The sequence below is a fragment of the Patagioenas fasciata genome, chromosome 31, assembly GCF_037038585.1.
Source record: "Patagioenas fasciata isolate bPatFas1 chromosome 31, bPatFas1.hap1, whole genome shotgun sequence".
Classification (NCBI taxonomy): Eukaryota; Metazoa; Chordata; class Aves; order Columbiformes; family Columbidae; genus Patagioenas; species Patagioenas fasciata.
The window spans coordinates 1,101,242-1,116,491 of NC_092550.1; the positions used below are offsets into that span (position 1 = coordinate 1,101,242).

Consider the following 15,250-nt stretch of genomic DNA (forward strand, 5'->3'; position numbering starts at 1 on the left):
TCTCAGCCTGTCCAGGTCTCTGATGGCAGCACAGCTTCCAGGGTCACCCGCTCCTCCCAGCTTGGTGTCCCCAGCAAACCTGCTGACAGTCACTCAATTCCCTCATCCGAATCGTTAACGAATATATTGAATAATATTGGCCCCTGAGGCCCTGCACTGGATCCAGGCCTCAACCGGACTCTGCCCATTGACCACCACTCTCTGGCTTCTCCCTCTCAGCCAGTTTGCACCCCCCACTCCCCACTGCCCAGAGCACCCCTCCCCAGCTCAGCTGTGCGGATGCTGTGCAGACGGTGTCAGAGGCTTTGCTGAAGCCCAGGGAGCCCACACCCACCGCCCGCCCCCTCCATCCACCCGGGTACGTTCCCATGAACGGCGACGGGGTTGGTGGGGATGAACTGAGATGAATCAAGAGATTGAGCCACGCGCTCAGAGCGATATCGGCTGTTCAACCGCTCAGTCACCGCATTTTTAAATTACAGAATGTAGATCACAGGGGTTTAATTACGGGAAATATTTAACTGTTTAATGATGGATTTTTAATGCGGAGAGGGACCAATGAAGTGGGGTTTAAGCACCACTGCCTCTGACGGACGTTTAATCCCAAGAAATTTAATGGGAAATTAATTTAATTTGAAATGTTCTTTATCAAACTGTTCAGGTCACTTCTGAGATACAAAAAGTTTTTAAAGCAAAACATTAATCCCAGTAAATTTCCAACAACGCTCCCTTCCGTGAAACCAAAATTCAACAAAAACCTCAACGAAACTTCAACATTTGTTGGTTTTTAGTTAACGCTCAAATGTCGCGTTTAATGTTACACATTTAATTTATACACTGGAGGCCTCGGTGCGGGGGGGCTGGGGGGAGGGTGTGTTAAAGGGACATTGGGGGGCACATTTGGGGCTGTTTTGGGGTCAAAAAGGGGGATTGAGGTTCAGGGGGACTTGAGGGAGTCGCGGGGGGCGCAGACCGATCGGGGGGTCCGGGGGGAGCCCCGCAGGGGGATTTGCTGGGGGAGGCAGGGTCAGCAGGGCCTCCCCTCCCCCGCAAAGGGACCCAGGGCCCCCCAAACCTGGTCCCTCCTGCCGGCTGCACCCCAACCCCCACAGCTCCCCTGCACCCCCAGACCCGCCCCGCGCCCCCCACAACCCCCGCACCAACCAAATTCGGCCCCGCCGCTCACCCGGGACGGAACTGGCGGCGATCGCGGTCCCAGCGCCTTGTGAGGAGGATTTTCAACCGCGGAACTGCGGGGGCGACCAGCGGGACCCCCCCACTGCCGCCCAGGGGCAACACGGCGACCGCCCGGGGGCAACACGGCGACCGCCCGGCCCCGGCCAGCGGGGCCGCAGCCCCGGGCCCCCCGCCCGCCCCCGCAGCCGCTGCAGCCGCAGGACCCGCCCGTGGCAGCGGCGCTCCGGCGGCAGGAGGGGACGAACCGCCACGGCCGGGCCGCCGCTCCCGGGGCGGGCTGCATGGTCACGCCCCCGGCACCGCCATTGGCCACACAGCCGGCCCGTCACCGTCCCTTGCACCCGTCCCGAGCCGCCATTGGCCTGGAGGCGGCCTCCTGATGCCCATTGGCTGTGCCGCTTCCAGCGGGAAGTCCCTCCCCTTCCCGACACGGCTCCGCGCCTGCGCAGTGCAGCCCCCGCGCAGCCCCGCGATGGCGCCGTCGCCCCTTGCGGGCTCTCGCTGCTGTTTAATCCAATTCTTTAATTGTGTTCTTTAAACGCGGGTTCATGAGAGCACAAGCGAAACAGCGCGGGGTGCGCGGGGGATTCGCTCGGCCCAACACGCACACCTTTAACAACAGGAAGTGTGTTAATTACAGTGAGTGTTCATAATGACCCCAGAACTGTGCATGTTCATGAGGTGATCTCAGAACCGTTTCCACAGCCCTGAGCCCCCTGTTCTCCTGCGCAGTGGCACTGGGTGCATTTGAGGAGGGGTCCTTGGGGTCTTTGGGTGAAGGCTCCTCAGCCTCCTCACAGTGGGCTTTGCCCCTTTGGCTCATTGTGAGGAACTGGTGGGACCCAAGCGGCCAAGGCGGTTGAACCCGGCCTGGCGCCCCCTTTGTGCTGGAAATCTTGGCGATCTCGTCTCCTCAAGGTTGGAACTGGTGCCGTAAAACTTCTGATCTCGGCATTTGACGCAGTCCTGCTTGTTTAGCACGATTGGGTACATACAGCTCTAAACTAGATATTAATTATGTGGCTTAGAATGTTAGCTCGTTAGTAGGCCCTTACTATGTAGTTGCTTAACCCTTAAGATGTTTGTTGCCTCTGTCAATATAACTCCATAAACACGTTTCATAACTTTTTACACAGAACTTAACCACCTTTTTCCCTTTTCCAGGTTCAGAATCCGTGCCTCATTTGGTTCTGTCTGTAAACCTTGAACATCTTAGTGTCAGCGATCAGGACCCGGAGCCACGGGCGCAGTGCCATGCGGTGCTTTATTCCAGCGCTGGGAAACCAGGGGTTCGCACCCAAAGCTTCCCCGGTCAGTCTCAGTCGCACAGTATGTATACAGTCCATTCACAGACATATTCATATATTCATTAGGATCGTTAGGATATGAAATAGTTACTCAACATTGATTGCAACATCAATTGCAACACCTTGGAACGACTTTGATCACGCGCAGTGTCCTCTGGTGGTCTTTAGGGGGGCTTCGGCGCTCCGATTCAATGTGAATCACGCAAAGCCATGTATGGGTCGCTATAGGCCACTTATGGGGCTATATGTGTCACTTATGGGGCTCTATGGGGCACTGGGGAGATGCTATGGGGCACCTATGGGTCTCTATGGGTCACTTATGGAGCTTTATGGGTCAATTTTGGGGGACGTATGGGGAACTTGTGGGTGACTATGGGGCACTTGGAGGTCACTGACAGACACTTATGGGTCACTAAGAGTCACTTATGAGGCTCCATGAGTAACCTGTGGGGTTCTATGGGGCACTGGTGAGACGCTATGGGGCACTTAGGGGTCTCTTTAAGTCACTTATGGGGCTGTGTGAGTGACTTATGGGTCTCTGTGTCACTTATGGGTCTCTATGTGTCACTTATGGGTCTCTGTGGGTCACTTATGGGTCTCTTTGTGTGACTTATGGGTCTCTGTGGGTCATTTATGGGTGTCTATGTGTTACTTATCGGTCTCTATGCGTCACTTATGGGTCTCTGTGGGTCACTTATGGGTCTCTTGGTAACAAATCTCCATCTCCCAGCAACCCCTCCACACCGGAGCCCTCAGAGCGGCTCTGGGCTCCTTGGGAAGGGCAGACATCCAACCCAGCTTCACAAAGGGCTCTTTAGTGCCCCCCAGCCGTGTTCCCCAGCAGAGCTGCTCCTGCCCCGGGTCAGCGCCAGCAGCACAGGGCTCGCAGGCTCCATCGAGACCTCGGCCGCTTCCATGAAGAGCACACGATGCCAACGGTCTGAGCTGCCAGGGAGCAGACGGAGGGGTCGCTGTCCCCCTCCAGGGGCTGAATGGCTGCAAGGGAAAGAAGCAGAGCCCAGATGAGCTCCCATGTCTACAGAGACCCCCAGGCGTCCCCTCCGACCGCGCTCCCCGCTCACCTCTGCAGATCTCAGCCAGCTCCTCCTCGCTTGGGTCCCTCAGGTGCCGCGCAGCCAGCCCTGGGCACAGAGCTCCATCAGCCCCTGCTCCCTCCCCTCCGCAGCGCCCACCCCAGGGGACAGCAGGAGCCGAGATGCTGGGACCGAGTGAGGCGGCCACCGCGGCCACCTGCGTGGGCAGGGCTGGGAGGGGAGGCCAAGGGCCTGCCCGGGGCAGCCGGGGCTCTGGAGCCACAGGGCTGCTCCTGGTGCCAGGGCAGCGGTGCCCAAGGAGGGACCCGGGGGCTGGGACTCACCGATGAACCTCAGGGCCGCCTCTCGCAGGCTGGGCTGAGCGTCCCTCAGGTACGGCAGGCTCTGGCTCAAGAGCTCTTGAGCCCTGCTCCTGTCCCGCTCCAGCTGGAGAGAGCACAGGGCTGTGAGCACCTCCTGTCCCTCCCCAGCTGGCCGGACCAGCCCCTCCTCCCAGGAACCCACGTTCCCCTTCCCCTCCGGCCATTCCCGTGTCCCATCCAGGAGCCCTGTGGGGCTGAGAGACACAGACTGAGGGGTCCCAGGGGTGCTGAGCGCCCTCCCTCCTGCTGGGTGTGGGGCAGAGGGAAGAGCCCTTGGGGGCTCTGTTCTTGAGTTCAGGGAACAAGGACGCAGCTCGGGGCTGCAGGAGGGCAGGGGAGGCACCTCTGCAGAGCCCACAGCACAGACATGTGGGGCAGCCCCCATCCAGCTTGGGCCCTGGTCCTTGGGGGTTGTCCTCACCAAGCTCTCTCCAATCCTCCATGTCTGCTGAGTCTGTACCAGGTGTCTGAGCTGTTTCCATTTCAGGAGCTCTGCTGCACCCAGGAGGGCTTCCCTGGCCACCTACGGAACAGCAGAAACTGGGAGATGGCACCACGGTTGGGGCAGGAGACCTGGTGTCCCCCTCCTCTGGGCTTTGCTCCCGGGGTGATTCTGCCGTTAGGGAGCAGGGGTCCCAAGCACCCAGGGGTCTCTTCCCTGCGTCACTGCTCAGCTTTGAAATCCGCACCTTGGCCACGCTCTGCACTTGGTCACTCATGCGGAAGAAGAGAGGGAGCAGGCCAAGTCGCACCGTGTTCTTCATCTTTGTCTTGTCGTTCCCCACCACCATCTTCATCAGGTGTCTGAAGAGGCCGATGGAGCTCTCTCTCAGCTGGCTCAGCTCCTGGGAGGGAGCAGCACAGCAGGACCTGAGCACCAGCAGCTCCCTGCCCACGGGGAGCAGGAGCTCCTGCACGGCTGATGGGAGGGGGGACGCTCCAGGGCGCACTGTGCACACTGCAGCTGTGGCCAGATCTGCGGCCCTGGGTGCATGAAGGGCCACTCAAGAGACTTGTTCAGCAATGCCTGTGCCTCAAAGTGCCGTCCCAGCATCCCCACCAGCTCCAGCAGCCATGGTGGGGAGGAGCTGTGGGAGCAGCTGGCAGGGAGCAGCTGGGCTGGGCTGCAGAACCAGAACCCATCCCACAAGAGCCCCGGGGGGAAAGCAGAGGAGAAGCCCCTGCTCCAGTGGCCGGGCTGCAGGGCAGCTGTCATTGCCCAGTTCTCACCCACCAGGCTCAGGGTTATACATCAGCCTTACGTCATCAAAGAAGGGCAGGAGAAGGTTTGCCAGCAGCACGGCGATGGCGCTGGCCTCCTCCCTCTCCAGCTGAGCCATCACGTTTATGAAGACCACCAGAGCCTTGGTCTTGATGACGTTATTGCCGTACTGCAGGACCCACGCCAGGTCTGGCAGCATGACCTTCATTTTTCTGGCCTGGATGAAGAAGAGAGTTTCCCTCTTGGCACCGGGTCCATGTCTGGAGAGCCCCCCAGGCCCCACCATGGCAGGGAGGGCCCTTGGAGCAGGCACCCCAGCCACTGCCAGCCCAGGCCAAGCCCGAACCCACTGCCCCTTGGCTGCCAGCATGGCTCCCTTGGCATGACCCTACTCACCATCTCTTCTCTCTCTGACAGCGTCATCAAGGCCCTGAGCACCAGGGAGAGCACCTTTGGACTTTGTTCCCTCAGAAACCTCATGACGAGGTACATTGCAGCAAACTCCTCGTCTTGCAGGTCACTGCTGGCCAGCATCTGAAAGCAAAGCCAGCAGTGAGCGACCGGCAGAGCTGGTGGGGCTCCCTGCACCGTGCAGCTCCTGGGGCACCGGGAGCTTTATCCAGTGACTCACAGCCAAGCGGAGGATGGACGTGTCCTCCCAGCATGTATGTAAGACCCTACAGTGCCGGTCCTGGAGTTGGATGTGCAGCTCCTTCAACACGTTCTGCAGGGTCTGGGGCACGGAGAACATCGCCTCCCACAGAGCCAGGGCAGTGCTGCAGGAGAGCGCTGTCAGCAGGGCAGCCGGGCCAGCGCAGCGTGGCCGGGCCAGCGCTGCAGGACGCTGGGGATGCCCCGGGCAGCAGCAGAGGCTGAGCTGCTGCTCTATGGGGCTGGCAGGAGCGCAGTGGGGGGCTCTGGGCTGGCTCGCTCAGCTGTGGCTGCTGCGGGCCTGGTGACCCCAGGCGCTGGGAAGCGCAGTGGGATGGAGGGTCCTGCTCCTCGGGGGTGTCCCGCAGGATCCCTTGGCTCTGCGTCCCTCTCCCCACAGGGAACAAGCCCTCACGGCTTTTGGGGCCAGTACCTGTCTCCGGGTGGTGCGATTGTCAGCAGCGTGGACACGACCTCCGCAGGGCACTTGTCAGCCATGGGGACAATTAGGGACGCCACTCTCTGCCGGGCCGGCGCGGTGCTGATGCACCCCAGGGTTTTGTGGATGCAGCTCGTGATCTTCGGCACCTGGAGGGGACACAGGTCGGGATGGTGCTGCCACTGGAGCGCAGCCGTTTCCTCACTGCCCTTCCCATCCCGCTCTGTCGCCTTCACGTGGCTTCGCTTCACCGGGATTTGGGAGGAAGAGATGGATGGAGGGAGAGCAAGGCCTGGCAGGGCCAAAGGGCAGAGCAGTGCAGCCAAAGGCCACTTACATCCACCAGCCAGAACCCGCAGTCTCTCTCCACCATGTCCAGCAGGTTTGTGGCCGCCTGCTTGTCAAAGGTGCTGGAGCCGGTCAGCGCCTTGATCAACACCAGGACCAGGTCTGTTCTCTCGGGAGGCTGGAGGTGCTCTGCAAAGGGCTAAGGGAGGAAGGGAGGCAGCGCAGCCAAGTCACACCGAGCGCCCTGGTGCTGCTGCGTGCCGGGCGGTGCCCGCAGCCCCGCGTGGACGCCCGGCGGTGCTGTGGGTGCTGCGGCAAAGCAGGAGATGCCCCGGCAGCTGCCCCAGCTCTGGGATCTGGGTGTCCCTATGGCTCTCAGGGCCGTGTGTGTCTGTCCCAGAGCGGCACCAGCCCTGGGCGAGGGAGACAGAACGGCAGGAGGGCTGAGGGCAGGCAGCCGGTGCCAAAGCCCTGAACCCAAGCGCGTGTGCAGGGCTCCGTGGGCAGGCAGGGCTTTCCAGGCCGTGCCGGTCACGGCTCCCAGAGCAGCTGGGTGGGCAGCAGCCCCGCGTGGGGAGAGCTGCAGGCTGCTCTGGGCTGCAGGGATGGGCAGACAGGCTGGCCGGAGGGCGCCTGGCTCCTTACCCCCAGCGTGGGGCTCTCAGCCAACACGAAGCTCAGCTCCTCAATCCTCCCCAGGGCCCTCTGCCGCACGTGTTCTCTCCCGGAGCTGCCGAAGGTCAAGAGCATCTGGGGAGAGAGAAGCTGCTGGTGAGCCCTGGGAGCAGCCACCGCTCCAGCAGAAGCAGCACCGCTCAACTCCTCTGCTGGACTGGCCGCTCCATTAAGGATTCCCCAGGGCTCCAGCAAAGCCTGCAGTGAGGTTCTCGCCCTGGGGTCCCTGGCAGGCTTGGGACAAACGCCCCGGGCCAGCCCTGTGCCCAGGCAGGAAGGCGGATGCCACCTCTGCGGCCACTGCGCTGCGGAAGAGCCTGGAGGGCAGCCCTGGTTCCCCGGGGAGGTGGGCGCCCTCCCGGCAGCGCTCTCTGCACGGCACGGGTGGCACTGTCACCTCCAGAGTGGCCACCCTGTCCCCCAGGGTGAGGAACAGCCCTGGTGAAGCCCAAACTCGGCACCCCCAGACCTGGAAGATGTTGTGCAGCAGCTCGCTGGCTCTGGAGGCGCCGGAGTTGAGAAGCAACGCCTCCAGCATGTTGTCCATGGACCGCACGGTCTGCAAGAACACAACGGGTTGTGGTCGTGTTTCCTGCCACCCCTCTCCCTCCCAGGGGACTGATGTGTGCTCCCAGCACCGAGGGACGACTCCGGCGCTGCTGCGCTGTGCCCACGAGAGACCCGGGGACAATAACCCGCTATGGGCAGAGCAGCCTGCGGAACTGGACGTGGCCAGGCCCACAGGCAGGGGACGAAGGGGTGAGGGTGGGACAGCAGAGCTGAGACCCTGCCCTGCCTTGGATCTCTGGTCACATCGCGGCACGGGGCTGTAGGGGAGCAGACAGAGGGACCAGGGGCTCCTGGAGCTCACGCAGCTCTTACTTCTAAGTAGAGGTAACGGTCCACGTCCTCCACTTCTGGTGGGAGCAAGAAGACACTGGAGAAGCAGGCTTGGAGCAGCCTGGTCTCCTTGCCCTCCAGCACCCTCTCCACGGCGCTGCAAAGAGAGCGAGCAGCCCGTCGCACGCTGGAACCTGGAGCGGTGCCTCGAGGCCTCGCGCAGGCGTCCCCGGGAGGGATGGGCAGGTACCTCAGCTCGGCAATGGCACGCATGGCGATCTGCCGCAGCGCCGTGCGCAGCTGGGCCCTGGGCTCCTCTGCCAGCAGCACCTGAGAGCACAGCCGGGATGGGACCCAGCGCCACCAGCCCCCGGCCCTGCCCAGCGCTGTTGTCACAGGTGCCGGAGTCCTCGATCCCTTCCCCAGTGCCGCCGGGTGTCCCCTCACCTCGATCTTCTCTGCCAGCTCGTATCTCTGGCAGAAGACATCCAGGCCCCTTGGCGAGCGGTGGCGCCTGCTGGTGTCGCACAGGTCGCGGATGTCCATGAGAAACCCGATCTTGTGGCTCTCCTCCTAGAGCCAGGGAGCAGAGAGGCAAACAGGGAGCGTGAGATGGGGACACGCGGCCAGCGGCACCGCAGCATGGGGTGCAGCGCCATTAGAGACCTGGGAGCAGCAGCTCTGCCCAGCCAGCGCCCTCCAGCACCCGCAGCACAGCCCCTGCCAGCAGACGCCGGCTCAGCCGCCTTGAAAGCGGCTGCGGTCACCTTGTCTGGGCTGCTGAGGAAGGACACGATGGAGTCCACGTATCCCCGTAGAAATCCATTCGCGCGTAGCGAATCGGCATCTGAGAAAGGGGCAGAGCAGGGAGGGCTGCTCAGGGGGTCTGCAGGCAGGACAGGGCAGAAGGAGCTCTGCCCCCGTCCAGCCCCACACCCGCTGCCCCGGCACAGCCTCCCCGAGCGTGTGGGGCTGGAGGGTGCCCGGCAGAGGGGCTGCGATGCTGGAGCCAGGCAGGACGGGGAAAGCCCCCGGTGCAGCGGGTGAGGAACTCGGTTCAGACGGGCAGGAAAGGTCCCCGTCCCGCAGCACGGTGCCTCCTGCCCGCCCAGCTGCCTCTCGCTGCCCGTGCCCTGCAGCAGGAGCTGGGTCCCCTCTGCCCGCAGGGGCTGCGCTGGGGCCGGCGCCCAGCTCGGAGCAGCCCTGGGCTTCAGGCAGCGTCATCACCACCCATGGGAACCCCCTGCCAGCGTGTGGGGAGTCGTGATCCTGGTGTGGAGCGGGGAGCGATCGCTGGGCCCCCCCCGCCCAGGCAATCAGGGCCCCTCACTCACCCATCTGCGGTGGCTGGGCCGCATCCACCTGGTTGGGCTGCGCTGGAGATCTGGCCTCCTGGGGACCCCCAGCCTTCTCCTGCCAGGCCACCCGGGGACGGCTGGGGGGTCTCTCCTGCCAGGCCAGCCTGGGTCGGAGGGGGGGTCAAAGGGAAGGACTAAGGATGGGGAAGGCGGACGCTTCGGCAAACGCCTCGGTGCTGCAGCTCTGCAGAGGCAGCAGTGAAAGGTGTGGGATGCGCCCGTGTGCTCCTCGTCGGGGAAAGACGGGAGCTGAGCTCAGGAGCTCCGGGCTCCAAGTCTGCCGGGGCAGCAGAGTCTGCCGGGGCAGCAGAGTCTGCCGGGGCAGCAGAGCCGGGTTGTGGTTGGGCTCGATGATCTCAAGGGTCGCTTCCAACCAAGAAGATTCTCCGATCGACAGACGTGGGCTACGCTCGGGGCTCTCGCCAGCTCCGTGCTCGCACCCTGTCCCGTACCGTCCTGCCGGACAGTGTGGGCTGGGGTCACAGCGGCGCTGAGCACATGCGGGGCATGGGTGTCACCAGGTGACGTCACAAAGGGCCCCACTGTGACCCAGGGCAGGGAAGGTCAGGATGTCCCCTGGGAGGCACAGCCCAGCTCAGCCCTGGGCACCTGGCTGCTGAGTTTCCATCCCAGTTTCTAAAAGCTCCAGCACCCATTGCTCTGAGCAAAGTCTTGAACAGTCTGCTGCACCGCTCCATGTTCCCAGCGGCTGGTGCATGATGGGGGTGTCACAGACACACTCAATGCCACGCTCCTTGCTCCAGGTGCCTATGAGGATGTTGTGGAAAGGATCCCGTTGGCTGGCTCTGTTCTCTCTGGGCTGCCAGGGGTGGCAGATGCACTCGATCCCCCAGTCACCCCCAGCCAAACCAGAGCAGTTTGGTCCAGGCTCCAGAGGAGGGAAGGGGCTGAGCCGTAACCAGGCCAAGAACTCCTGCCAGGAGACCCACGGGGAAGCAGAAGAGCAGATGAGCGCTGGTGATTTGTGAGCGCATGAGTCTCAGAAACACTTTTCTTACTGTGCGTAACGTGACTGCGAGCCTATCACTTCACTCCATAAATACGACAGCCTGGATGAGCCCACTGTGAGCTCTCCCTGCTAAATAAGTGAGCTGTGTGGCAATGGTTTTGCTACTCAGAGATAAGTTTAATATTAATCATTTACCTTAAGTAGATGCACACTAAATATAATCAATTCTTTTGGGACATAAGCTGGTATGATTTTTAATATACTCTTTGCTTTTGTTACTTGGTAAGCTGGATTTGCTAAAATTTTAGGCTGCGAAGTTCTGCTCATATCTACCAAAAGCAACTCCAAACTACACTGATCACTTACAAGACAAGGCCCGTATTGCACTTCGCCGAGAAGAAAGGAATTTGCGTCCAGGCAAAACAGCACCTGCAAGGCTATGGACAATAAACAACGTCTACAGCTCAACACAGCAAAGCCCACGTGGAATCAGAGAAGTTTGCCACTGGAGCTTTAAACAGGGACTCCAGGGCGAACGGTTATCAGGGAGAGAAGAATCCTGACCGTGTGCTCCGTGAACGGGTACAGGCACCTGCAGAGAAGGTCAGCAGCACTGGGCTTGGCGTATTTCCCCCATTCAGTGAACGATAGAGTGAACCTGCCACGGAATTCACAGTATCACAGTATGTTTGGGATTGGAAGGGACCTCAAAAGATCATCCAGTCCAATCCCCCTGCTGGAGCAGGAACGCCTAGGAGAGGTCGCACAGGAAGGTGTCCAGGCGGGCTTGAACATCTGCAGAGAAGGAGACTCCACAACCTCCCTGGGCAGCCTGTTCCAGTGCTCTGTCACCCTCACTGAGAAGAAGTTCTTTCTCAAATTTAAGTGGAACCTCTTGTGTTCCAGCTTGATCCCATTGCCCCTTGTCCTATCATTGTTTGCCACCGAGAAGAGCCCGGCTCCATCCTCGTGCCACTCACCCTTTATATATTTATAAACATTAATAAGGTCACCCCTCAGTCTCCTCTTCTCCAAACTAAAGAGACCCAGCTCCCTCAGCCTTTCTTCATAAGGGAGATGCTCCACTCCCTTCAGCATCTTTGTTGCCCTATGCTGGACTCTCTCCAGCAGTTCCCTGTCCTTCTGGAACTGAGGGGCCACAACTGGACACAATATTCCAGGTGTGGTCTCCCCAGGGCAGAGCAGAGGGGCAGGAGAACCTCTCTGACCTACTGACCACCCCTCCTCTAATACACCCCAGGTACCATTGGCCTTCCTGGCCACAAGGGCCCAGTGCTGGCTCATGGTCATCCTGTTGTCCACCAGGACACCCAGATCCCTTTCCCCTACACTGCTCTCTAATAGGTCATGCCCCAACCTATACTGGAACCCGGGGTTGTTCCTGCCCAGATGCAGGACTCTACACTTTCCCTTGTTAAATTCCATCAGGTTATCCCCCGCCCAACTCTCCAGCCTGTCCAGGTCTCTGGATGGCAGCACAGCTTCCAGTGTCAGCCACTCCTCCCAGCTTAGTGTCATCAGCAAACTTGCTGATGGTACACTCAATTCCCTCGTCTAAATCATTAATGAATATATTGAATAATATCGGCCCCAGTACTGACCCCTGAGGCACTCCACTAGATACTGGCCTCCAACTGGACTCCGCACCATTGACCGCCACTCTCTGGCTTCTCTCTTTAAGCCAGTTTGCAACCCACCTCACTACTCTGTTGTCCAGACCACACCTCCTCAATTTAGCTGTGAGGATGCTGTGAGGGACTGTGTCAAAGGCTTTACTGAAGTCAAGGTAGACCACATCCACCGCTCTGCCATCATCCATCCACCTTGGTACATTCTCATAAAAGGCTATGAGGTTGGTCAAGCATGACTTCCCCTTGGTAAAGCCATGCTGACTGCCCCTAATGACCCTCTTATCCCTGATGTGCCTTCAGATGGCACCAAGGATAAGCTGTTCCATTACTTTCCCAGGGACAGAGGTGAGGCTGACCGGTCTATAATTACCCGGGTCCTCCTTCTTGCCCTTTTTGAAGCCTGCAGTGACATTTGCTTTCCTCCAATCCTCGGGCACCTCTCCCGTTTCCCAAGACTTGGCAAAAATGATGGAGAGCGGTCCAGCAATGACTTCAGCCAGCTCCCTCAGCACGCGTGGGTGCATCCCATCTGGGCCCATGGATTTATGGATGTCCAGACTACTTAATTGTTCCCTAACCCAGTCCTCATCGACTAAAGCAAACTCCTCCATTGACCTGGCTTCATCCGGGGTCTCAGGGGTACAGGGTTCCCCAGGACAGCCTCCAGCGGAGTAGACAGAGACAAAGGCGGCATTCGGCAATTCTGCCTTCTCTGTGTCTTCTGCCACCAGGGCACCCACCCCATTCATCAGTGGGCCTACATTGCCTCTGGTATTAGTTTTATCTGCTGTGTATTTGGAAAAGTTCTTCTTGCTGTCCTTGACCCCTCTCGCCAGCTGTAATTCTAAGGAGGCCTTGGCTACCCTAGCTGCCCTCCTGCATCCTCTAACAGCAGCCTTATATTCCTCCCAAGTGGCCAGCCCCTGCTTCCATGACCTGTAAACTCGCCTCTTCTGCTTGAGCATACCCAACAGATCCCTATTGAACCACGCAGGCCTCCTGGCTCCCTTCCTCGACTTCCTACGTGTGGGGATGCTCTGATCCTGAGCATGGAAGAAGCAATCTCTGAATGCAATCCAGCTCTCTTGGGCCCCTTTTCCTTCAAGCAGTCTTGCCCATGGGGTTTCCCCCAGCAATTGCTTGGAAAGGCCGAAATTAGCCCTGCCAAAGTCCAGGGTTGCAATTCTACTTGCTGTTCTGTTCCTGCCACACGAGATGCTGAACTCCACCCTCTCGTGGTCACTGCAACCCAGGCAGCCCTCGACCTTTACTGCTTCGACCAGACCCTCTTTGTTAGTGAGGATGAGATCCAGCAGTGCACCTCTCCTGGTCGGCTCCTCCACCATCTGCATGAGGAAGTGATCATCAATGCGCTGGAGGAACCTCCTGGACTGGGGCTGGCTGGCTGAATGGTCCTTCCAGCCATTAATAAATACTGGCCATCATTAATAAATACTGATCGTTATTAATAAATGCTGATCACCATTAATAAATATTGATCCTTATTCATAATGCTGATCATCATTAATAAATACTTGCCATCATTAATAAATACTGATCATCATTAATAAATACCAATCGTTATTAATAAATACTGACTGTCATTAATAAATACTGATTGTCATTAATAAATACTGATCGTTACTAATAAATACTGACCACCATTAATACATACTGATCGCCATTAATAAATACTGACCATCACTAATAAATACTGATCGTTATTAATAAATGCTGATCACCATTAATAAATATCAATCCTTATTAATAATGCTGATTGTCATGAATAAATACTGACCATCATTAATAAATGCTGATTGTCCTTAATAAATACTGACCATCATTAATAACTACTGATCGTCATTAACAAATAGTGACCGTTATTAATAATTACTGATCACCATTAATAAATATTGATCCTTATTAATAATGCTGATCATCATTAATAAATACTGACCATCATTAATAAATGCTGATTGTCCTTAATAAATACTGACCATCATTAATAAATACTGATCGTCATTAATAAATACTGACCATCATTAATAAATACTGATCGTCATTAATAAATACTGATCGTCATTAATAAATACTGACCGTTATTAATAATTACTGATCACCACTAATAAATACTGATCATCATTAATAAATACTGACCATCATTAATAAATACTGATCGTCATTAATAAATGCTAGCCGTTATTAATAATTACTGATCACCATTAATAAATACTGATCATCATTAATAAATACTGACCATCATTAGTAAATACTGATCAGTAGTAAATACTGAGCTCAAGGCTCAGGTTGGGCTCCAGGTCAGGCTCCAGGCTCAGGTTGGGTCCAGGTCAGGCTCCAGGCTCAGGTTGGGCTCCAGGTCGGGCTCCAGGCTCAGGTTGGGCTCCAGGTCAGGCTCCAGGCTCACGTTGGGCTCCAGGTCGGGCTCCAGGGTCAGGTTGGGCTCCAGGTCGGGCTCCAGGCTCAGGTCGGGCTCCAGGCTCAGGTTGGGCTCCAGGTTGGGCTCCAGGCTCAGACTGGGCTCCAGGCTCAGGTCCAGCGCTTCCCCGCAGAGCAGCCCGGGGCTCTGGGCAAAGCCACGCAGCTCGTCGCCCAAGGGAAACAGGTCCATGGTCACCGGGCTCCAAACACCCCGGAGCAAAAACCAGAGCGGCCCCAGGACACCCGGGCTCCCAAAGAGCCTGGAAAAGGGACACAAAGAGTTAAATTGGGGGGAGTGAAGTGGCTGCTGATGCTGAGAAACCCCCGGGGGTTCGGGGCTGGGGGGAAAGGGGGGATCTGTATGAAAACTGCTCTGGGGAAAAGGGGGGAAGGGGTTGGGCTGCATGGGAATGGGAAGAGGGACGGGAAAATGGGAGAGGGAAACGGGGAAGAGGGAAAAGGGGGGAAAGGGAAAAGAGGGAAAAACGGGGGAAAGAGGGGAAAAGGGGGGAAAGAGGGGAAAAGGGGGGAAAGAGGGAAAAGGGGGAAAAAGCGAGGAAAGAGGAAAAAGGGGAGAAACAGGGATAAAGGGGGGAAGAGGGAAAGGGGGGAAAGAAGGGAAAAGAGGGAAGAGGGAAAAGGGGAGAAAAGGGGGGAAAGAGGAAAAAGAGGGAAAAAGGGGGGAAAGGGAAAAAGGGGGAAGAGGGAAAAGAGGGAAAGAGGGGGAAAGAGGAAAAAGAGGGGAAAAAGGGGGCAAAGAGGGATAAAGGGGAAAGAGGGAAAAGGGGGGGAAGA

At 58.1% G+C, this 15,250-nt stretch overlaps 1 protein-coding gene and 1 long non-coding RNA gene across 2 annotated transcripts; both read right to left on the reverse strand.

Moving 5' to 3' along the window:
* Positions 1–2,442: 2,442 nt before the first annotated feature.
* Positions 2,443–9,455, reverse strand: LOC136115807 (uncharacterized). Its single transcript, XM_065862031.2, has 17 exons — positions 9,371–9,455; positions 8,804–8,883; positions 8,484–8,609; positions 8,287–8,366; positions 8,079–8,193; positions 7,666–7,755; positions 7,167–7,271; positions 6,571–6,720; positions 6,228–6,382; positions 5,775–5,919; positions 5,540–5,677; positions 5,184–5,360; positions 4,611–4,766; positions 4,343–4,444; positions 3,883–3,985; positions 3,587–3,646; positions 2,443–3,500 (listed from the first exon to the last, which is right to left on the reverse strand). The coding sequence occupies exons 1-17, from the start codon at positions 9,372–9,374 to the stop codon at positions 3,367–3,369; spliced, it is 1,920 nt and encodes a 639-aa protein (XP_065718103.2). The 5' UTR covers positions 9,375–9,455; the 3' UTR covers positions 2,443–3,366.
* Positions 9,456–10,520: 1,065 nt separating this feature from the next.
* Positions 10,521–11,033, reverse strand: LOC139825936 (uncharacterized). Its single transcript, XR_011736095.1, has 2 exons — positions 10,929–11,033; positions 10,521–10,801 (listed from the first exon to the last, which is right to left on the reverse strand). It is a non-coding gene; the product is annotated as an uncharacterized lncRNA (long non-coding RNA).
* Between the last annotated feature and the right edge of the window lie 4,217 nt (positions 11,034–15,250).

Bases quoted from the DNA above. Each gene is read 5' to 3' on its own strand.
- LOC136115807 (XM_065862031.2), bottom strand. The intron at 8,367-8,483 runs GTGAGGGGACAC...CTGTGCTCTCAG, and splicing joins AGCTGGCAGAGAAGATCGAG to GTGCTGCTGGCAGAGGAGCC. The intron at 3,647-3,882 runs GTGAGTCCCAGC...CTCTGTGCCCAG, and splicing joins GGCGGCCCTGAGGTTCATCG to GGCTGGCTGCGCGGCACCTG.